The sequence below is a fragment of the Polyodon spathula genome, chromosome 16, assembly GCF_017654505.1.
Source record: "Polyodon spathula isolate WHYD16114869_AA chromosome 16, ASM1765450v1, whole genome shotgun sequence".
Lineage (NCBI taxonomy): Eukaryota > Metazoa > Chordata > Actinopteri > Acipenseriformes > Polyodontidae > Polyodon > Polyodon spathula.
The window spans coordinates 4,937,329-4,958,110 of record NC_054549.1 but is presented as its reverse complement, the minus strand read 5'-3'; the positions used below and the strand labels follow the sequence as shown (position 1 = coordinate 4,958,110).

The 20,782-nt window shown below is 42.0% G+C and overlaps 3 protein-coding genes across 4 annotated transcripts; all 3 read right to left on the bottom strand.

Annotated features, from left to right (window-relative positions):
- Positions 1-168: 168 nt before the first annotated feature.
- LOC121328465 (transmembrane protein 82-like) lies at positions 169-3,495 on the bottom strand. Of its 2 annotated transcripts, none has more exons than XM_041273148.1 (4): positions 3,062-3,495; positions 2,148-2,325; positions 1,687-2,059; positions 169-262 (listed from the first exon to the last, which is right to left on the bottom strand). In XM_041273148.1, exons 1-4 carry the CDS (start codon positions 3,103-3,105, stop codon positions 252-254), a joined length of 606 nt encoding a protein of 201 aa, XP_041129082.1. In that variant the 5' UTR covers positions 3,106-3,495; the 3' UTR covers positions 169-251. The 2 variants fall into 2 exon arrangements, with proteins under 2 accessions (XP_041129082.1, XP_041129081.1); XM_041273147.1 differs by lacking the exon at positions 169-262 and adding an exon at positions 271-841.
- A 99-nt stretch (positions 3,496-3,594) lies between these two features.
- On the bottom strand, positions 3,595-11,924 carry LOC121328464 (solute carrier family 25 member 34-like). Its single transcript, XM_041273146.1, has 5 exons — positions 10,802-11,924; positions 9,305-9,370; positions 6,219-6,371; positions 5,336-5,470; positions 3,595-4,367 (listed from the first exon to the last, which is right to left on the bottom strand). Exons 1-5 carry the CDS (start codon positions 11,222-11,224, stop codon positions 4,194-4,196), a joined length of 951 nt encoding a protein of 316 aa, XP_041129080.1. The 5' UTR covers positions 11,225-11,924; the 3' UTR covers positions 3,595-4,193.
- Positions 11,925-16,436: 4,512 nt separating this feature from the next.
- Positions 16,437-20,208, bottom strand: LOC121328656 (cytosolic sulfotransferase 3-like). The gene is made up of 2 exons (XM_041273561.1): positions 17,634-20,208; positions 16,437-16,980 (listed from the first exon to the last, which is right to left on the bottom strand). The coding sequence occupies exons 1-2, from the start codon at positions 17,785-17,787 to the stop codon at positions 16,802-16,804; spliced, it is 333 nt and encodes a 110-aa protein (XP_041129495.1). The 5' UTR covers positions 17,788-20,208; the 3' UTR covers positions 16,437-16,801.
- Between the last annotated feature and the right edge of the window lie 574 nt (positions 20,209-20,782).

Below are 20,782 nucleotides of genomic sequence, written 5' to 3'. Positions count from 1 at the left end.
TTAAAAAAAATATTCCTCTGTTCTTCCTTTTTACTTTTTTTTTTTTTTTTTTTTTTTTTTTTACACACATGGTTGTTTGCTGTAGCTTGCGAGCTATTCTGTATGTCAGCTCATTTTAGGGGTGTCCCTGTCCCTCTCTGGTGTGCTCATATCAGCTGCTGGCCTCAATGGGACTTGGGGGTGAATGACCTCTGGGTGACCCTTTGTTTGAACTCCATCGTTCAGTCCCTCTCCTGTAGACTCCCTCAGAATCAGAGCAGTCCTGAAACACAGACACACACAGGGGGGGGAGGAACCCTGTTTAAAACATTCACTTATTTACAGAGTGACTACTGCTATGCAGCTCGTACTGTTTCTACACATTGTACAGATCTCTCTATGAAAGCTAGAATTAGTTGGATTGATTCACAATCTGTACCCGCCTTTATAATGGCAGGGAAACAAAACAGGCACAGTTACTGATTGCTGAAAGAAAGACAAAAAACCTCCCATCCATTGGTACAATCGCATGTGCAAACGCTCTTCTTTTTGATGGCGCTTTCATCTTTAATTTCGCAGTCGTGTCACGGCTGAACTACCCTATTCAGTTTTGAATAGCCCCTGTATGTCTGTGTATTCCAGTATTGTTGTATTCCTGTCTGTGTATTCCTGTATTGCCCTGGGCTCCCCCCTGTGGTTACCTGGCTCCGGCACACCTCCAGCATGGCCCTGGCCCGCAGCAGACACCACAGCAGCACATCCAGCCACTTCCCCACAGTCAGCATGAGGATGAGCAGACTGCCCATGCGCACAATCACCGTCTGGAGAGCCATCTGCTCACTGGGGTTCTGCTGCTGCTCCTCTGAGACACGCGATACAAACAGCACAGAGCGTTACTCAGTGAGCTGGGGATGCTGCGACTAGGAGAACCATCTCACTCCACGTACACTGGGACAGCTTGGGGACTGTTTCAGGCTTTTCAACTCATGCATTCCGGTCCGTGTTACCTGTCTCAGGTACCTTTCACAGCAGGTGAACGCTTACCAGAATGCATTGGGATGTCAGTTGAAAAGAACTGACCCAAGCTGTTCTAATGTGCATTGAGTCATGTGGTAACCCTATGCATACTACTTCATAGAAGAGTGTTCCTCTCCTTTCTTTATATCATCACTTGATGGGGTAACAGGTCTATTTTACTCCCAAGAGATTTTCTTTTTTAAACTAATTCTACTGTAAGGTTTCCAGCTAATTCAAAATGCAAGAATATTCATTTAGACAGAATAAAATAATATTCGAACATGAAACGGCTATGTTCATTCGAGCAGAATAAACATCCTACCCAGTTTCACCCCTACTGAATCAGTGCTTCTCTAGATCTATGTCTCCACAGTGTGGCATGCATATGAGCATGCAAGCTCTCTGCTACAGGGATGGAAATATTACTCCTATTGCATAGCAGTGTCACCCCAGTCCAGGTTTTAATACAAGCCTGATTAGCTCAGGTGTGTCTTGTTAAACTCCCAGTAAAACTAGAAATGGATCAAACTGCTATGCAATCTGAGCCTTATTTCCATCCCTTATCACTATAATAAGCCTGCCCTGCAGTAGATAAAAGTGCCTTCATTCACTGTACTGTTACTGAATACACTGCAAACAGGTGGGCTGATAAAGACAAGCACTCAGCCTGTGTGGCAGCAGCAGCCCCACCTTGCATGTAGACGACCAGCAGCGTGTAGCAGATGGTCAGTGGAGTCCAGAAGCGCACAGCCTCGGAGGTGGACAGGAAGTCCTTGTTGATGAGGTAGACAGCGGCCATGCCAGCCACGGTGAAGGTGATCTTGAGCGCGGTGGTGAGGAGGGCAGGGATGTCGTGCCAGCAGCTGAGCAGGGGGATGCAGACCCCGCAGTAACGCCGCACCAGAGCCTGGGTGTGCCACATGAGCAGCCCTGCCAGCCCGGCACAGAGGAGCAGGCTGAGCGTGCGGTGGGGCACCCCCTCCTGGAGGAAGCTCAAACTGCTGGTCAGTGTACAGCCCAGGGAGTATTGGCAGAGCAGGAACAACTGGATGTTCTGACTGCCCTGGAAAACACAACAACATAATGAGATGCAGTTCTCCTTCATGTTGGTCCGCAGGTATTGCAGCCTCGCCAGCCCTGGACCCCCTTACCTTCCTAGTGGACAGCATCGTAGACACGGCCCTGAGAGAGAGCTCGAGGACCACCAGAGCCCCCACCCGCGCCCCCACCACAGACAGGATGCTCGACAGAACGCAGAGGTGCAGGGTCTCCGTGAAGAAGCGAGGAGAGCGAAGCCGTTCCCTCTGTGCACTGAACTGCTCAGGATCACTGAAACAGCACAGCCAGCATCCCTGTCAACATTCTCAGACCGGTCTACCCTACAGGACTCAGCACTGCCCTGGTGAGGGGCATGCTCTCCCAGGATACCCTGCTGGGTTATTGAGTGTGTGCAATGCAAGAACAGCTAATGTGCTTTACAAAATTTTATAAAATGCCTTCAAATGTTTGAATTTTTTTTTAATCTAAGTATCAATGATCAATAAAGCAGTATATTTTACAGTGTTTCTAGCTCTTTTCTAGTTGGATAGGGAACACTATATTAAAAAATTAGATCTCGAATTCACTTTTTTTTTTTTTGTTTCTTTCTTGAACCTGCATTACCATTTGAAAACCAGTAAACTACCAGCTCTGAGCAGTGCTGTCCGTTGCTGGAATTACCACCAGGTGGAGCCATTTAAAAACACATCAGTGCTGTAGTTTTGTTTTCTGTATGGAAACCGAACCAAAACTAGAAGGGATGTTAATTATTCTAGAAGCAGTGGTCGCACACGCGTCTCTTTCTCTGTTTAAATATTTGTAGTGGTTTCGTTTGAACTTCAAGCACTTAATGAACTCTTAGTAAACTCTCATTAAATTACACAGGACTGAGATACCGCAGGCTCCGGTCAACCTGAAACACGGGGAACGGAAAAAGCAAACATTGAGTTCACTGGCATGTAAATAATAATGAGCCATCCTAGATACAAACGATATGGATCAGAGCGCGGCTCCAGCGAGGTCTTACCTTGCAGAACGCTGTCGATGGGGTTCATACTGAGAATACTCCATTGGAGACTGGGCAAGCCCGGGAGCCAAGACCGAATGAAAGAGAACATTTTCTTACAAAGCCCCTGTAAATTCCGACGACAGAGCACACTTTAAATGAAACGAGTATGATTCAATCAGAGTCGTTGCTGCAGTTGTGTTTGAGTTTCCGATTCAAAGGTCAGCATGTCTGCCTAGCCGCGTGTGCTACCAGCAGAATGGAGATTATGTACCTGTCAGACGGGAGACTATCAGGATGATTGTGAAGCCTCGGCGTTGGGAAATCTTTTCAGACTGATTAGGCTACGGTGCTAGTATATGCTTGGTATTTTTTACAGAATTGCAATCTCACCATGTACCACAAGGGGGCAGCCGCTTGCAATAAGTAAACGTGCGCACTTTAATGCTGGTGATTGATGGCTGACCCTCACAGTTGCGTCAGAGCGCCAGACTGCTGAGAATAACCTCCGAGTTCCTTTGAATCACAGCCCCAAAGAAAGAGACGAGTCTGTATGTGTCGACATCATTTATTTATTACAGTCTTTAGTCATCCAGTTTACGTTCAGCCAAGTAAAAAACAGAAAAAAAGCGACAGATTAAAGTATTCCCCTGAAGGACAGTCTCTCCACCAAGTCTATTCTGTGTAAACACTGTTTATAGCTGTTTATAGCAACCACGACCCCCCTCGTCTAAAATCACTTGAACACTGCCCGTTTCATTACCTTTCATTTTCACATCTTCCCTGATTGTTGTGGAGATACAGTTGCCACTCTGTAATGCTGTGAGGCAAGAAGCAGTCACTCTCCTGCCTCTACTCTCAACAGCAGATGGATAAAGAATCTACAACAAGTTCCACAGATCTCCTTGTTTTCAGATGGTGTTTCTGGTACCGGAAATAACTACAGATCTAACTTTGAGTTCAGGGGCTCATCAGCTATTGGCTGATTGTAAAGTACCTCTCCTTTTTAGTCCCCCCCCCCCCCCACAGCAACAGCTCCACCCACTCTGGTATTACTAGTAACAAGCTCCTCCCCTTCAGGTATCTTAGCCACGCCCTCCCTGGAATTGTGCAGTGATTAACTCCGCACCCTGCTGCTCCCAGTCCCGCTCCCTCAGCCCTCGTATTGGAAGGCTGTGTGCCGCAGCAGGTCCCACAGGAGCATGCTGATTACGGTGTGGGGACCCAGTCTCACGAAGGAGGGCCCCATTCCTTTGTAGAGCCCCACAAGACCCTCCTTCCTGGACACCCTCACAAAGCAGTCAAGGAACCCCCTGTAGAGCTGGCCCTGTGTGAAGAAAGAGAGAGGGAGGGAGAGAGAGGAGGGTGACTTCGTTTCTATGTGCTTATCATTAGGGTCGGGTCAATTCCGATACCCATTCTCTATTAATCAATTCCAACTCATCATCATTGATTAACATTGCAATTAGCAGTATGCTGTTAAAATGACCTCACAGTGGCAACATATTGCATACATCGAAGCGACTGTTAATCAATTAAATTGGCTTCAAATGAAAGCAGCTGAACAATCACAACAATTATGATGTCTCTAAAATATCAATTCCAATATCAAGTCCTTCAAAGGACTTGGAATTGGAATTGAGAATTGATTTGAAAAAGGACTTGGAATTGGAATTGAGAACTTTTTTGAAAAATTGGAATTGGAATTGGAACTGAAAAAAAGGGATTGACCCCAAACTTGCTTATCATTGAATCGTGTGCTTGTGGCATATTCAGTTTTGAAACTATGTTGATATGTATATAAAGCAAGCCCTGACTGTACCATCTAAGGTCAATTGCACAGCCAATAATATACCAGTATAGTGAGCATAGTATTTGGAATAACGTTTCCTATTACATACAGGGTTTGAAACTCACACTAACCCTGCCCTCAGTCCTGGGTCTCACAACGTTCCTTGTATAGATATATTACTAAATGACCAGATGAGGGAGAAGTTTGAACCAATCAGACCCTGGTAAATGTGTTCCCAATTGATCCACTTACCACAGCATGAACAAGTCCCACCTGAGGCTGTAGGGTTACTAATGGGAGCTGTTCACTGTGCTATAAGAGAAGGAGCAATTCATTTACCATTAGCCCCCTGATCATTGAAACAGTATCCCTGATTGAGAGCAGTAGTGGAATCCAGGACTGGGTCATGGCTCTGCTAGTTTCAAGCCCTGCACATGTCTGTGTGCAGTACAGTAAATGATATGAATTGAAAGGGGAGAGGAGAGGGTGCTGCTGATACCCACCCTGCCCAACTTGTCCACCGGCTGATTGTAGAGTCGCGTACTGATGACATCGAAGGGGGTCATGGCGATCGCCACGGCAACCCCGCTCAGCATGGCTGCATTAAGAGCCTCCAGCCAGCTGTCTTGTTTATACCACTGAGAACAAGAACACAACAAGCAAACAGGTGACTGTGCAGTAAACACAGCTAGGACACGAGAAAGCCACGTCTGCTCATGGCTCTGCAGGGGTTTCTTCAGGGTAATATACTGCTAATGTAAAGCAATCACACTTTGCATTTTTCTTTGAGCTCAGACCATTTTTCCCATTTGCATTTTGTATGACGCAAATCAGCAATTTCTTTTTTTAAGTACTCAAACTGGACTAAGCAAAGCCATCACACAAGTACAGCTATGGCCAAATGTTTTGCATCACTTAGATTTTAGAATTGAGACATAACATAAAAAACTAAATGAACATAATTTAGATATTTTATTTAACATCATGTAATCAAAGAAACCACAACATGATATTGCAAAAGTCTACTGGAAGCCACAATAGTAGTAATGTTTCAGATTTTCGAAATGTCACCTTTTTCAATTTTTTCAGTTTTTTGTTAAGTTTATGGAAAGCTACAAAGCATATGCAATTCAATATGTTAACGTAACATTATTCAGCAGGTTTCATTTGACTATGAAGCCAACTGTGTTAATTATGGTGATGCAAAACCTTTGGCCATAGCTGTACTTGATGAGTTCTGCTTTGCGGATAAGGGTTGGAGGTTTGTGACGGTCTGTCATTGTGATGGTGCTGACACTCCCATTGACGGAGGTTTAAAGCAGTCTTTCACAGCCCAGGATTGCGGTCACTTTATGAGCCCGTCTTTGCTCGGTTCGTTGGACTCACCTGCTGGCTGACGACCCATTCCTTGGCACTGGAAAAGGTGGCGAGCTGGACAGCTGAGCCAACCATCACCCGAGGCACGGCTCCATTCACCCCACGCCACAGCCCTACGATCCCCTGCGCCCTGTAGATACTTACAAAGGCACTGGACACGCCCTGGGGAAGACAGAGGCACGAGGTTATGGGAAGGAAGCGACATTGAAGATAATGACGAATTGCACAAATGCACGTTGACGCCAAGCATGGCCTGTAATAGAACAAGTTTGAAATGCGTTTTGCACCAGCGATCCTGACCTGACAGTGGAGAGCCTGTCACAGTCCTATCTTTTGATGTGCGGACATGCCACTCTCTCACCACCTGCCTTCACCAAATACGCAACAAATATCCAGCCTTCTGCCAAGTGCGCCAATACTTAGAACACTGCAGACTGTGTTAGTGTCTAAAGAGTCTGTCTCCCTGAGCTTCACGTTAACATTTACTGACACAATGTCAATAACACCCCTAATAAAACTGCTGTACAGAGAGGCATGGTAGAGCCTGGGAAGCATGGTAAATATTTTTCCAGTGTCAAAGTTGCTGGCTTTAATAAGGGAAGCAGCTGGTTGGGTAATGGCTTTGAGGAAGTGTGGGACTTTCACTCTCCAGGTGAAATGGTCTAGGAAGTGTAAGAAAGAAAGAATGTTCTTTAACTCAATATATTCCATATTGCAATCCTCAAGTCTCTTCAATGTAATGTTGGTCTACATGACTAAACAATGATGAGAGGTGATGACAGCTGAGGCTGGCTCAAATGACCACCCTTGAGAAACGGCACAAAAACACTCAACGATTTCCCAGCAAGATTGTTCTGTTCATACTGAGTAACCATGTTTAAAAAAAACAAAAACCCTGCAATTCAATACAGGACCTCGGCCAGACTGCAAACAAACCAAACGCTGAGGTCACTGGTTCTGCCCCCTGAACAGAAATCAATCTGTCTTTTACACAACCAGGTTAAAATACACTGGAAGTGTTGATGATCCCAAGCGCTTGTGTGCAAAGATGCCAGGGGCAGGGCATGCCAAATGATCCGCAGTGGCACTGCACACAACTAATCTACTGCAGGACCATATCAGAGCACACGCAGGGCTAGATTCCCAAAGCACACTCAAAACCATCATCAGACATGAAAAAACCCACTCAATAAAGCTACCAAACCGGATATAAAAAACTCAGACATTTTGTTCTGGAGGTTGAGTGCGTTCCTGAATGGTTTTAATTCATTTTAAAAAGGGGTGTTTTTTTTTTCTTCACTGAAGGACGGGCTACTGCTGATTTCAATTTAGTTTGACTCAGGATTTGCATTTGAGTTTTTCTGCTTTTCCTAGAGTGTTCCCCGGATCCCAGTGTTCAGATTGCAGAACAATCAGGAAAGTTTAACACCTTGGAAGTAGAAAGAATTCTCCCCCAACATTCCAAGGGTCAGCTGTGTGAGATTCCATTCCCATTGAAGCTGTGTATCCAGGCAGAACACTCTGCACAAAGTGCAGCTGTTTCTGATTGTTGGAGTTTCCCACACCTCTCCCTCCCTCTCAATGGCTGGGCTACAGTTTCACAACAGGGTACGTGCAGCAAGCAGGAACTGTCAGGGCAGTTCTGGGAAGCTGGGGACTGTGAATAAACATCTGACTATGCATTCGTCAGCAACTGGGCTATCACAATAACTGGGACACTCAACCCTTTCGCTGCATGGAAGGACTTGGTTATGTCCCTATCCACAGTTCCAGCTCTGACCCTGCCTAGTAAAGGCTGCCATTCCAGGAACAGTGTGTGGGTAGAACACTTACAAGCTTGCCTTGCAGGGTTAGTCACACACACATGCGCTTTTTACCATCTACACCAGATGTGCTGAATCATTCTGGGTCCAGTAAACATATCTATGTGAAGCTCCAATAAGCTGCAGCACTGCTTGATTCCCAAGTTCAAATTGAATTAAAGATACAGCTCTGTTACCTAGGCTCGATGTTACAGGTATACCCAAGTATAGTTTACAATCTAGCCTTACACTTATTTATCAAGTGCCTTGGAGAAGGTCCTGTGTTGGCTGATCAGTAGTTAGTTACAGCGCCTCCTATGGCATGGAATAAGTCAGGACCACAGTAGATAGTGCATCAGATAAATAATCCAAATGTATCTGCATTTATTTGAATGAGTAGGTTCAGAGAATTATCGTAATGTAAATGTTTCAGATTCAGTGTCTGATGAGACTGTCTTTTAGATCGATGTTATTTTCAGGGATGTGAAAGGACTGCTGTCTGCTCCTGCACTTCTTGCTAGGACACTCTATAAAAGAGACCTCTCTCAGTGGGTTTGTTCCTAGTTAAAGGATTAATAAATAAATAAAAGTCAAGCCTGCATTTATTGTTATCAAGATACTCCATGCCTCTATAGAAGACACTATTATGTAAGTTGACCTTGTCTCTTGTGGTATACGTTGTGTGGACAAGAGGACAACAAAGCTGTCTACCCACAGTGTGGAATGAGAAGGCACTCTCAAACCATAAGATACAGGGTCAGCTGTACATACTGACCTACTGAATGCAGACGTCTAGAAGTTTTGTCAGTTGGCAGTCTACAATGCATAAAATGACACTTGCAAAAAAGAGACATGCTGGAATGTCCTGATGTTTTGATTGGCATACAGCTGTGGCCAAATGTTATGCATCACATAGAATTTTAGGATTGAGACACAATTAAACAAAATACTATCGCAAAAATCTACCGGAAGCCATATTAGCAGTACAGCATTTCATGTTAGATTTCAAAATGTCATATTTTTCCTTATGTATATGGAAAACAACAAAGAGGTGTGTAATTCAATACGTGAACATGACATTATCAGCAGGTTTCATTCGATTTTATGCAGCAAGATGAATTCATTCTCTAGGGTGGTGCAAAAGTTTTGGCCACAGCGTGAGAGTTGTGTGCGGGTGTTTGTGTGTAAAAGGGGTGCCTCTCTGTGGGTGTTTGTATGTAAAAGGGGTGCCTCTCTCCTGCCTGCCCCCCCTCTGTGTGAACCCGTTTGGCACTGCCCGGCTCCTTCTCCTACCAGGTGGTTGTGCTGATGCCCCACGGCGATGGCTGCCACTGTCTGGGCCTGAAGTTGCGTCTTCACCTGAAACACAAGGTTATCATTGATAGGGTTATTTTCTGTATGTGGGATCACTTCTAAACGTTTCCCATAGTAAAAGCATAGCAAAGTGTAGTAAAGCATACTGAAAGCATGGTAATGCATGGGTAAAGTATAGCAAGGTATGGTAAAGCATATAAATGCAGAGAATAACCACGGGGAAAGCATAGGAAAACTGCAAAAATGTGTTCAGAAATACTGTGGTAAACTTTGCTAAGGGATAAAGGGCCCTATTCACAAAAACTTCAAGACTATTTTAAGAAATGTTATTTTAGAACCTTCTTTTTAAAGCCAATTTTGCTGACATCACATTTGCAGTTCCTTTTTATAACAGTTTTAGGCTGTCAGAAGGTTGTAGAGGTTAGACGTATATTCTGATTTTACATGGTTTAATCTGCGAGAATCATTATCGTCAGTCAAATATAATTTGAAAAAAATAATACTATATTTCAAGTTCTCTTAATGACTTTCAAGTCCTCAATTTGGATCATTAACATGGAATTTACACACCACAGTAAATGCTACATTCAAATCTGATTCTGATACAAGATATATAAAGTGTCCTATTCATAAGCTCCTGGTAAAAGTATAAATGCTATTTCCTAGTATACAACGGTATTTACAGTTCATATAAACAAGACTAGTATTCAAAGTAGGGCATGCCCTGTAGCTTTCTACAGTGTGCTCATTAAGTAATTCACTCTGACACAGATTCACCCATGCTGTAAACAGAGCTGTGAAATATCAGAGGCTCATAAATAGACTGGCTCTCATTCTTGTATGGCATAATCCAACAACATGAACACTGTGCGTGCACTGCAGACAGCTGCATGTTGTTGATCTTGAATAAGAAGAAAATCCCCGAATTACAGGGCATTTAGTAACTTCGTCATCAAACTTCACTGAATAAGTGGGTCAGAAAAGAAATTTCTTGCAGCAAACTGTAGCTCTAAACTGTCTGGAACAGTTTCGTGAATATCTTTCATGAATATCATATCTTACGCACTTGGAAAAACAATCTTTAAATAGCTGTGTCAGTGGGGTCCAATATTAAGGTGTTTCTGAAAAGCTGGATTTGTTTAATGAATTAATTGATATGTTAGAGGAAGGGAAGGGGGGGTTTGTTAAACACAGATCATATACTTTGCAATGCCATTCTGCTGTCTCAGCTACAAAGTAAACCTGTGTGGCTTAATCATTAGAGCCAAAGTGAACTTGCTATCATGTGCTAAAGTCTGCCTGTTGTAAATGTGTACAACACAGCCATGCCTCCTAATCTGCTGGTAATGTTACAGGACAATAACATGTTACAATATGTTACTATGGCAAAGCAGTACCACAAGGGCAGCTATGCTGGTACAAGGCTGAGGCTGGTAAATAGACTGGTAAGTCTAAAGCATGATGTGTGGCACTCACCAGGTAGGCAGGGCTGGCTACAAAGGCCCCCAGCGCCCCAGCAGCGGCCCCAGCAAGTAGACTGCCCCCAGGGGCCCTAGTGAAACCTGAAGCCTCAGAGTAGGAGTAGAAGCCGAGTCGGACTCCATTCATCACGCCCTGGTAGAGCAGGCCCACGGAGAGCCCCTTCTGGAGACCGCGCAGTCCGTCGGCCCTGGAAACAGCCCAGAGAGCCTGCAGGACGCCGTGGTAGTGCCTCTGATAGGAGCCACGCACCCTGAGCTCGCCCTGGAGCTGCAGTCTGGTCTTCACCACCTCCAGAGGGTTGGTGAACACACAGGCCCCACAGCAAGCTGCAGCACCCAACGCAAAGTCTAGAGGGGGCCAGATAGCCAGGGTGCGGGGCAGGGTAACCAGTCCCGCTTCTGAGGAATGTTGCAGCATTCTGCTTGCCAGCAAAGTCTTCCTGGAGAGATGCAGGAGGTAGATAGGGTAAATCAGCAAGTCCTCAATGAATGATCAGTGTTAGTGGATAAGGGAGTTCTCTAGTGCAGAGACAAACATAAAAGTATAGTGCATTGTATCTGAAAGTTACTGAAGTCAGTCAAGCTGGTCTTTAAAGTGCTCTGCAAGTGATCACGCAAGTGATGGTGATGAATATGAATAATAATTTGTGCCAGAGGCCCACAATGCACTGGGTCTCCTTCAGCTTTTCATAGGTACCGTTCTCTCACCTTGCAGGTTGATGGCAAGGTTTCAAGTCAGCAAATAACAAGCTGATAAGGAACACCAGCAGCAATGTTTGTTTTACTGCAAGTTCCTTAAAAACAAAAACAAGAGAGAACAGGCAAACGTTGTGTAGAGTTCCTTATTCTTCAAGTAGACAAAGTGTCTAGAGAACACTTCTTGATGCCACTGTGCCCAGTCAGCTGCAGTACAGAGTCTCATTCCCTTCTTGTTCTGGTAAACTACTGTCATAGGAGCACTTCTCTCCAGTACTGTCCTGTACTAGTTTCTCAGAGTTCATCAATCAAATATTCAACTGGGAGAGCCGCAGCAAAGCTTTCCGTTCTCATGCTTTCCTTCCATCTAGTCCTTCTACACTGTCCAGACCCCTGACAGTAAGCTTCAATCCTACAGCGGGTGTTATCTTTCAGTCTTCGTTCCAGCATGGAAGCCCCGCCCCCCCTCAGCCAATCAGCTTCTGTTCCAGACACAGCCTCTCTTTCTGGGTGGAAAGTCACGGGTGGGGAGTGTAATTGGGAATGGGGTGCTGGGAGAGAATGGAAAAAACAGCCAAGGGTGACCAGACCTCAAATTGAGACAGCTGGAAGCAAAGAGTTTTTGGAAACTCTCCAAAAACAACCACCTATCAAAGCTTGATTTCAAACACACCCACAAACACATTGACACACCTGTTGTGTAGCTATAGTGTCTTCACTGTCATTGTAAATCACTGGCTGGTGGAACTGCAGTGGATGCAAAGTACAGAACTTTCTTATCCAGATATCTCCTTTATAAGTTTGCTGTTGATAGTTACACATAACCTACTATTGCAAACTTAACCACTGCATTTACTGTATGACAAACATTCCAGCTTTATAAATTCCTGTCTTGTTTTAAATGTAATATTCAATTGTGTTTTTCTATTTGTACGTCATTAGAAAATGGTGTACTGAATGAATTCTGCATGCAATGAAATCCAATATATTAATGTTTGTTCTATGCAAAATGATCAGTGCCTGATGATCACTAAAGCAATTCATTTCACATTATACTTTCCTATACCAAACTCTCTATACTGCACCTTAGAATAGTTTATCATGCTTTTTTTCTAGTAGCTCTATTTGTATTGTGGTTCCAGTTATTCCTAAGCCATTAAGTCAGTTGCAGAACTGAATCTCCTCGCTGCAGCCAATCACAGTGTAGAGCTGTGGCTTGTTTTCTTTGTGCTGTGGGCGACAGTGTCTGTTTTCTTTGTTAAAGAACTGCAGCCTCTGTTTAGCCCCCAAGCACGTGACAGGCTGCGATGTATGTGAGCAGGGCAGTGTGCTTTGCATTAATAATGACAGTGATTACAACCGTTAGCAGCTGAACAAATAAAATGCACCAGAATTATACATACTGGAGATTAGCATTCATAACTAGAAAACACTCAACAGTGGTAACTTTTGAAATCCTAAGAGGAGCGAGGGGCGAGGGGCGAGGGGCGAGGGGTGAGGGGTGAGGACCAGGGGTCAAAGAGCAAGGGGTGGAAGGACAGGTATTTTTTGACAGTGAAGAAAACTGAGCCTAAAGATGCCAGAAACAATACATCTGGAGATATTACTCCTAGGACACGAAACCAAAAATAGTGTAAATTTAGCAATTAAGAAAATGATGCATTATATATGCACACATACATTTCTCTTTCGACTAGAATTCTTTCACATAATCACTGAGATGGATTTACAATGAAAATGCTTTTCATTGAATTTACAAAGTTTCCTTCAGCATTTCTAAATAATAGAGGATTTAACGTTTGGATAAACTACCTATGTATGTACAGAACCAAACTGCACGATGAATTAAGGATATTGTCAGTTATTTTTTATGTTTCTGTACCTGATTAATATCACAGCACTTGCAAAAACACAAACAGCAGTTGATTATTGCTGGATTGTAGAGGAATAGGCAACTGAAAAGCGCTAAACGACTTGTCCATTTCCTTAATGAAGGATGATTTACATGGTAATTTGGGAGCCAGGAGCCTCGAAAGACAAACAGAACATTTGAGAATATTACTCCCTAATCAGTTACTATACAATTATAAAGGCATGCAAAACTAGTTAATGTGAACGTTATTACATGTCTAATAATTTGAAAAATAAATACATACATAGAAAAAACATTTCTAACTATTATGCCTTGGTCCCAATAACGCTTGCACTGACTGTATTACACATTCATTTATGTTTCATGAATTGTACTCATTGGGCCCATGTTGGCACAGAGTGGGCAGCTTACAATCACAATAGCTGGGCTGATGCACGGGCCAGTGAGGGCCCCACTCTGTGTAATCAAATTTGATTTGAAACAAAAAAATAAATGACAAAGATGAAGATAAACCACCTATTTTCTGCTCATTAGGTATTTTTTCAGTAAAAATAAAAAAAGAAAGACGGTTAAGAAAATATCTCAAACGTTTTCTTCATATTTTCTTTTAAACAAACAGATTATCTTTAGCTACTGTACACGCAAAATATCTGATTGCATATATAAAGCTGCATTATAGATTTTTTATTGTAAGCTGCTGAAGGAAAAGATAAAACGAGCACTGATTGTCTGTACCCGCCTTTTCGTGGCCACTCCATCAATCATAATAGACAACCGTCATGATTGACATCTTAGCCTAGTGATTTGACTGGGAGAGTTCATTACTGTTGTAGAAGTGGCAGCTGCGAGATCGACAGGTAACTAATTTGTCTAAATAATTATTTCAGTTATAAGATTCTTAATTTGTTTTCTTTTGGTACTTTATTTATTTTCTGTGAGACTTAAATTCATAATTTTTTGGTGCGTAGTTCAAAAATTGAATGTTTCGACAATTTAAATACGAAAAGAAAATTTGGAAAAAAAAAGTTCAAATTATTGTGTAGTGTATATTGTATGTAAAATGTTGTGAAATACTGTAGTTTGGGGTTAGTTCAAAGTGCACGTCACCGTTAAGAATACGGCAATACTGTTTCCAAAAATAAATAAATAAAAATCCCCCAAAATGGCGGGAACTGGGGTATGCTGTTTAAATACTGAACGTTTCAGGTAAGAAACACTAAAAAAAGGTTTAATGGAGTTGAGAGTATGTTGTGAAATATGTATGTGTTCACAGAGTGTTTTGTATGCAGGTAGCTAATGCAGTGTATTATTATTTGTGTTTGACAGGGAGTATTTCTTGTCAAACACAAAAAATGTCCACATTAGCCCAGCAGTGGCCCAACACGGGCTGAAATATTAGCAACTCACAGTAAGGTGTAGTGACAAGCAAGTTTGAAGTGTGGAGATGGAGCTGGTGTCCATACAGATAAAACTACAGTACCTGTGGTAAACACAGTGCACAGTAACTGAAGCAATGTTTGCTTTCTGGAATGTGAACTGTGGAAGAAGGTAGTAAACAGACAGCACTAGTACAAACATGACCCCCAGCCTCTCTTCAGTTTCTCTTGCAGGATATGTGAAATCTAAATAGAAGTGGGTCTTACAGTAATTATTAAGCATGTGATTTATATCTATACAACACTCAACAGTGCTGAACTTAGAAATACAAAGATACATTTTTAGTAAATTGAGCGACAGATGTTTCAACTAGGATGAAGACGTTGAAATTGAATTTATTATGCTTCTTTCAGTGTTTCTAAATTCAGCATGTTATAGTAATATTGTATTATTCCCTTTTTACAAATACAGTAGCGGGTTTCGGGTGCCACCTAGTGTACATGAGCACATACTGCAGGAGCTGTCTCAGTTTGTCTTCTCAGAGTGACTCAGTGGGTTAAAGTGTACAAAGGGTAATTGGTTTTGCACCCGTCAGTAAATACAGAGCAATCGATTGGATTTGTTTATAGTTAGCATCTATTTTGAAATAGTTTAAGAATGGACACTTCTCTCACCTCTCTCAGTGACTGCTCAAGCGCTTTGTCAAATACAGTCAGTGCCTGGCTGCCTTACAACTTATTGGCGGGTGTTTCTTTAGTTCTGTGTTTATCGATAGATAGCTATAGAGATAGAATGATAGATATTGATGGGATAAAAACACAATGCAAAGGTCTGCCAGTACTTTATTTATGGGTAGCCTGAGCAGAATAACCAATGTTTTTGTTTTTAGCTGAGTAGTAATACAATAAAAACATACAAAAGATAGTTATTACTGCACATACCTGATTAATGAATATAACTTTATTATTACCCCCCCCCATACACCCACTGTTGCATCTTAGATAACATTTGATCTGTGAATTTCAGCATGCTTCTGAAAATCAGGGAAGTGGATGGGAGTTTAGAGTGGAGTTTATGGAAGGTCCCTAAGGTTTTTTCAATGGGGTTCACAGTGGTCTCAGATCAGGGTTTGAAGTGGTAGTGTTTGTGGATAGTCCCTCAGAGTTGGGTTCGGAATGGTATGGACGTTCCAGACATCATTTTCTCATAGTGCTCGTCGAAGAGCCTGCTCTCTTCAGGGCTAAAGTGGTTCTGCCAGTCCCCCACTTCCCCTAAAGCAAGAAGACAAGCAAACCCAACAGCTCGTATCAGTGCATCATGAACACTGCTGTCTAAATGGAGAGCAACATATGACCTAACTGCTAAAGAAGTTATTTATAACACACCAAATTCATTAGAACACATAAAGATTTGTCATTTATATCCTTTATATACCTACCTGCATGAAAACCTCTGGGTGCGACAATTTCAATTTTGACCACGTGTGACTATGTGTCCCTTTCTCATACTATTTTAAATGAATTGGATGTATGGCCTATTAAAGTTATCACTTAAGTTAGACAATCATTCATTTGCCTATTTTGACAGTTTTCCAAGATTTTCAGTTCCAGTGGTTTGATTTCATATGCACAACAAATCAAAGCAATGAGGTATTCTAATACATGTGCACGCTGTTATAAGTCTTTATAAAAAACAACAGCATTTCATGAATATGAAACACTGGAATTAAAAACTGGAATTATGTATTGCAAGTATGATCCATAGAGTTACGTTCCAAAAAGTTTTATTGTTTCAACAAAGACAACATCATAATAAGTTGGTTTAAATCCAGATAACAAGTGACTTTTAATTTGGAGGCAAAATTGAAAATATGAAACATTAACAGTAATTCCAGAGAGGTGGTTGACAGCATATTTGTTACCGAAATGTAGTCATGTCTAATTATTACAGCACAGGTCAGCATAGTACCAAGTGAATTTAAAGGACTTCATCTTTTCTATATGAGAACACACTAGACTATTCCCAACAATGTGTAATGCAAAGGCAGTTCTACAAGGTAACCTTGGAAGTATAATGCAGAGTCCTTAAGAACTGGGCAGACACAAAAAACAGTCTCCCTCTCTCCCTTCCTACCTTCTTCATGTCCTCGTACAGCAGGTAGAGAATCCTCTTCATCTCTTTCTCCCTCCAGTAACCCTTCACGTGGTCGTACCAGTAGCCACAGCACACTGGAACAACATTGGTTTTACAAAGCATCATCATAAAGCTTTGTCTAATGATTGGTTTTAAAGCTTTGTAAGTAAGACCCATAGATTTAGGAGAGCTAACCAAGACTTGCAATTCCATTGTGTAGCCTCATATTAGCACCAGCACCATTATCACTGGTCCCCTTTTTTCCTGAGCTGTCAGTTTTTGCTTGATTTCTTACTTCAGTACAGAGATCTGCAGATACTATTTAAGATACAGTGATGTAGATTAAACTGCTGCTTCCCATCACCTTATCATTTCCCCTGCTGTTAGGAAAAGGTTGCCAGTTGCTGAGGATACACGATAATTGGCGCCCCCAGCAGAGAATAGTGCATGGACAGTTTAAGCCAGGGGACATTTTTTTGGACATTTTAATTTTAATTTTTTGGGACCATTTGGTGATCAAGGATTCAAATTGGACAGTCTTTATTTTTTGGGTTAATTGATGAGATTTATTATTCTTTGAATGTAAAGGAGTGACGCAGTGAGTTGGGTGAGGTCTCTCGGCTCCCCAACAATCTCCTGAGTCCAGGTGGTGCCTGTGCGGATAGAGCGGGTAGCACTGATGAGCACATGACACATTGCTTCGTAGTCCTCTCCTGCCCTCTCTCCACCCTCATTCCCCTCCTCTCACCTGCTTTGGGGTATGTGGCTATCAGCAGGTCATCTGGCCGTGCTCTGAAGTTTTCCACTAATGCCCAGTTTTGTACGGTGGGCTCCAGCAGCGGCACCCCCTTTACCTGGCTCAAGGAGCACCTAGAACCCTCCCAGCTCTTCACATTCTCCATCTCACCCTGCGTTCCCAGAACAGCACCTGACAGGAGAGAGAGACGGAGAGACAGAGAGCTTTCATTCAAGAAGTCCAAGGATATTGACAGGAGGCTCCAAGTATCTTAAGTAGTAAAGTGTAGTTCAAACTGGGTGTTTTACTGTCAGCTGTATAAACTGCGTAGTCTTATACAATAAACCAGGGAGTGGTTCTGAGAAATGGTAAGTAACTAGAGCCCTACGTATTCCACAACTACGTTTTTCACAACTAGGAAATAACACGTAGTAAAATAAAACTAAATGCAAAGATAAAAAGAAATAACATGAATAAGCTTCTGACATATAGTCTTGTGAGTTATTAAATCTGGCTGAATAAACCCATATCATAACGTGGAGCTGAAATCAATGCTTGGTATTGCACCAAAGGGAGCTGTAATATTAATTTATAAACACACTCGTAATTAAATAAAACAGCTAAAGGGGGAAAATGCAGAGCAGAATGCATACATATCTTATAATTACATATATAATGTGGTTAAGCAAGCATTTTTCAGTGGGATGCTGGAGGACATTATAAATTACTTAAGAAACCATATCAACTTTTTCCATCTCAAAAATCAGGCCTGGGTCATAACCCCCCCTCCATAAAATAAACACGGATCAGTTCTGAAGAATAAGGTGCTGTGTTCCTGCCTGTAGCTTTTTTTTTTTTTTTTTTTATGTGTAGTCTAACCTGCATGATATATTGCAGTAACACATATACGGTATAAGGAAAAACAACACCAGGAAATCGTCCACATACATTCGCATTTTGAAAAACAAGTAACAGGCCTGCAAGGAGAACCCGATACAAAACACTTGACATGACACTGGATTTATACTAATGAAAAATGTAACAAAAGCGAGAGATTTTGCTCCAAGCAGTGATATTGTACATATTAACAGATGCCAGCTTGTCTACCCAGCCTAATTAAAATCTTCACTCCGTGAAATCCTGCGCTGTACCCACTGCAAGTTCCCCCAGCCAACAGTCCAGCCCACTTGGACTCTTTCAGCCAGTGTATGATTCTTTGGCGATGTGCACTTGTTGATAAGCAAGCCGGAGGGTCTTCTGTTCAAGTATTTTAGGGATCGTCTAGCGTTAACCAACCTTTTGCGCAAGTGTTCAAAGTCTGAAGAATAGTTTATGGTGGAATAGTCAGAATCACGCCTCCTACACTTCGGTAGTCCCACAAATTGCATCAGTAACCCCAGCAATATATTTAACTTTTTTTCTCCCCCTTTGCTTATATGGGAAAAATCGCATTTTTTATCCGTCTCCCATAAAGGGTCGCCATACCTGAAAGGGTTACAAATTCTTGCCATTTCAAAGTTCTTTTATCAAAACTGATCTGCTAGGGGGCGTATTATATTCCCTTTATCAACATGCGTCCCGTTTTCTTAAACAGAGTTGTCTCCAATCCATAGAGCTTTTGGTATACCATGGTCACGCGTTCTCAGTGTGTGTTTTGAAAATGTTCCCAGCAGTACGTTTGTACCAGCGTTTGATACAGAACCAGAGGATTGCTTGTAAATATTATTAGGTTAGGGGTTGACATGGTCCTGCACATTGGTTAATGCAGCATCGTGCAGTAAGATCTAAGCATTCCTCACTATAAACTCATCTCCTGTCCAGCTGGGCTCCCTCTATCCTCATCTTCACCCCATGTTTGTGTAAAGATAGTAAGGAGTTGCCTATACAATCTCTTACATATGAACATGTTTTACATGTATTGAAAATATACTACAGTGCTGTTTGTTTTTTTAGAAAAAAAAAAAAAAACTATTACATTTTGATGTGCACTCACAGAGATATAAAAAGAATCTCATTATTGCGCTGGCAGCTCTGACCTCTACAACCGCCATCATTTCATGCCATTAATAGATCGATTTCGCGTCTTTTATTGCGGGGCCTGAGCATTATAAGAGACCTTAAGATGGTAACAATGTCAGTTTTGTATATGAAGAGTTACGAGTTGGCTACACAGTATGTGTGTGTGATGTAAACATACTGGACTGTCAAGACTATACTGCAGATGTAAGGATGGCAGTCTGCAGCGTTAAATGCTAGGGTGATATGGTTTGGCATTATAAGGGAAGTACTTCAAGGTTCCACCAGATGGCGATGTTGCGTAACTACAACGATAGATCAGTTTACTGCACCGAAGTAGAAAAGCACATGAGCAAATTCAGTAGGCCTCTGCATTTTAAAATGCCTTCCAATGTAACAATGGAAAGAGACCTTGAAGTGCGCTCTCTACATAGAATAAGACCAAAGGCACATTAAAAGATTACATTGCCTTTTTATCTCTTGATATCCAGTTTTAATCTAACAGAGTTGAGAGAACAAGGCTAGTTCTGAAATGCAGAGAAATCAAATTTCCCTTGTGATGTGTTTAAGGGGCGAGAATTAATATCCAATGATAGTGTTAAACGAGCAATGGAGTACAATTTGTATAATTCAAAGGTTGAATTATTTATAATATACTATATATATATATATATATATATATATATATATATATATATATATATATGATTATATATATATTGATAGATTATATATATATATAATATAACATACAAGTCGTATTTTATTGAATTATACAAAATAAAATATTAAGCATACAAGCTCAGTAGCACATTAGACTACAGGCTAGCACTCATACCCATGTAATAACCGTGTGACTGTAAACACGTCCTGGTCTCGCAACTCCTGGGGGAAAAAGGGTGTAATTACATGGAAATTGCCTTTGCCATAATGTTACTTTGTAATTACTTCTCAAAATGTTCACAAAGCCATCGAAAGCGCTTCCAAAAACCCTTGAATAAAGATTTGAAATGTTACATTGAACACCTGGGCGACAGAGAACAGCTGATGGCGTTCAATTCGTTTCCACTAGTTCTCTTAATGAGAAGTCCCTGATATGGTCATGGGGGGGGGGGGGGGGGGGGGGGGGGGGGTTACATGGCGTT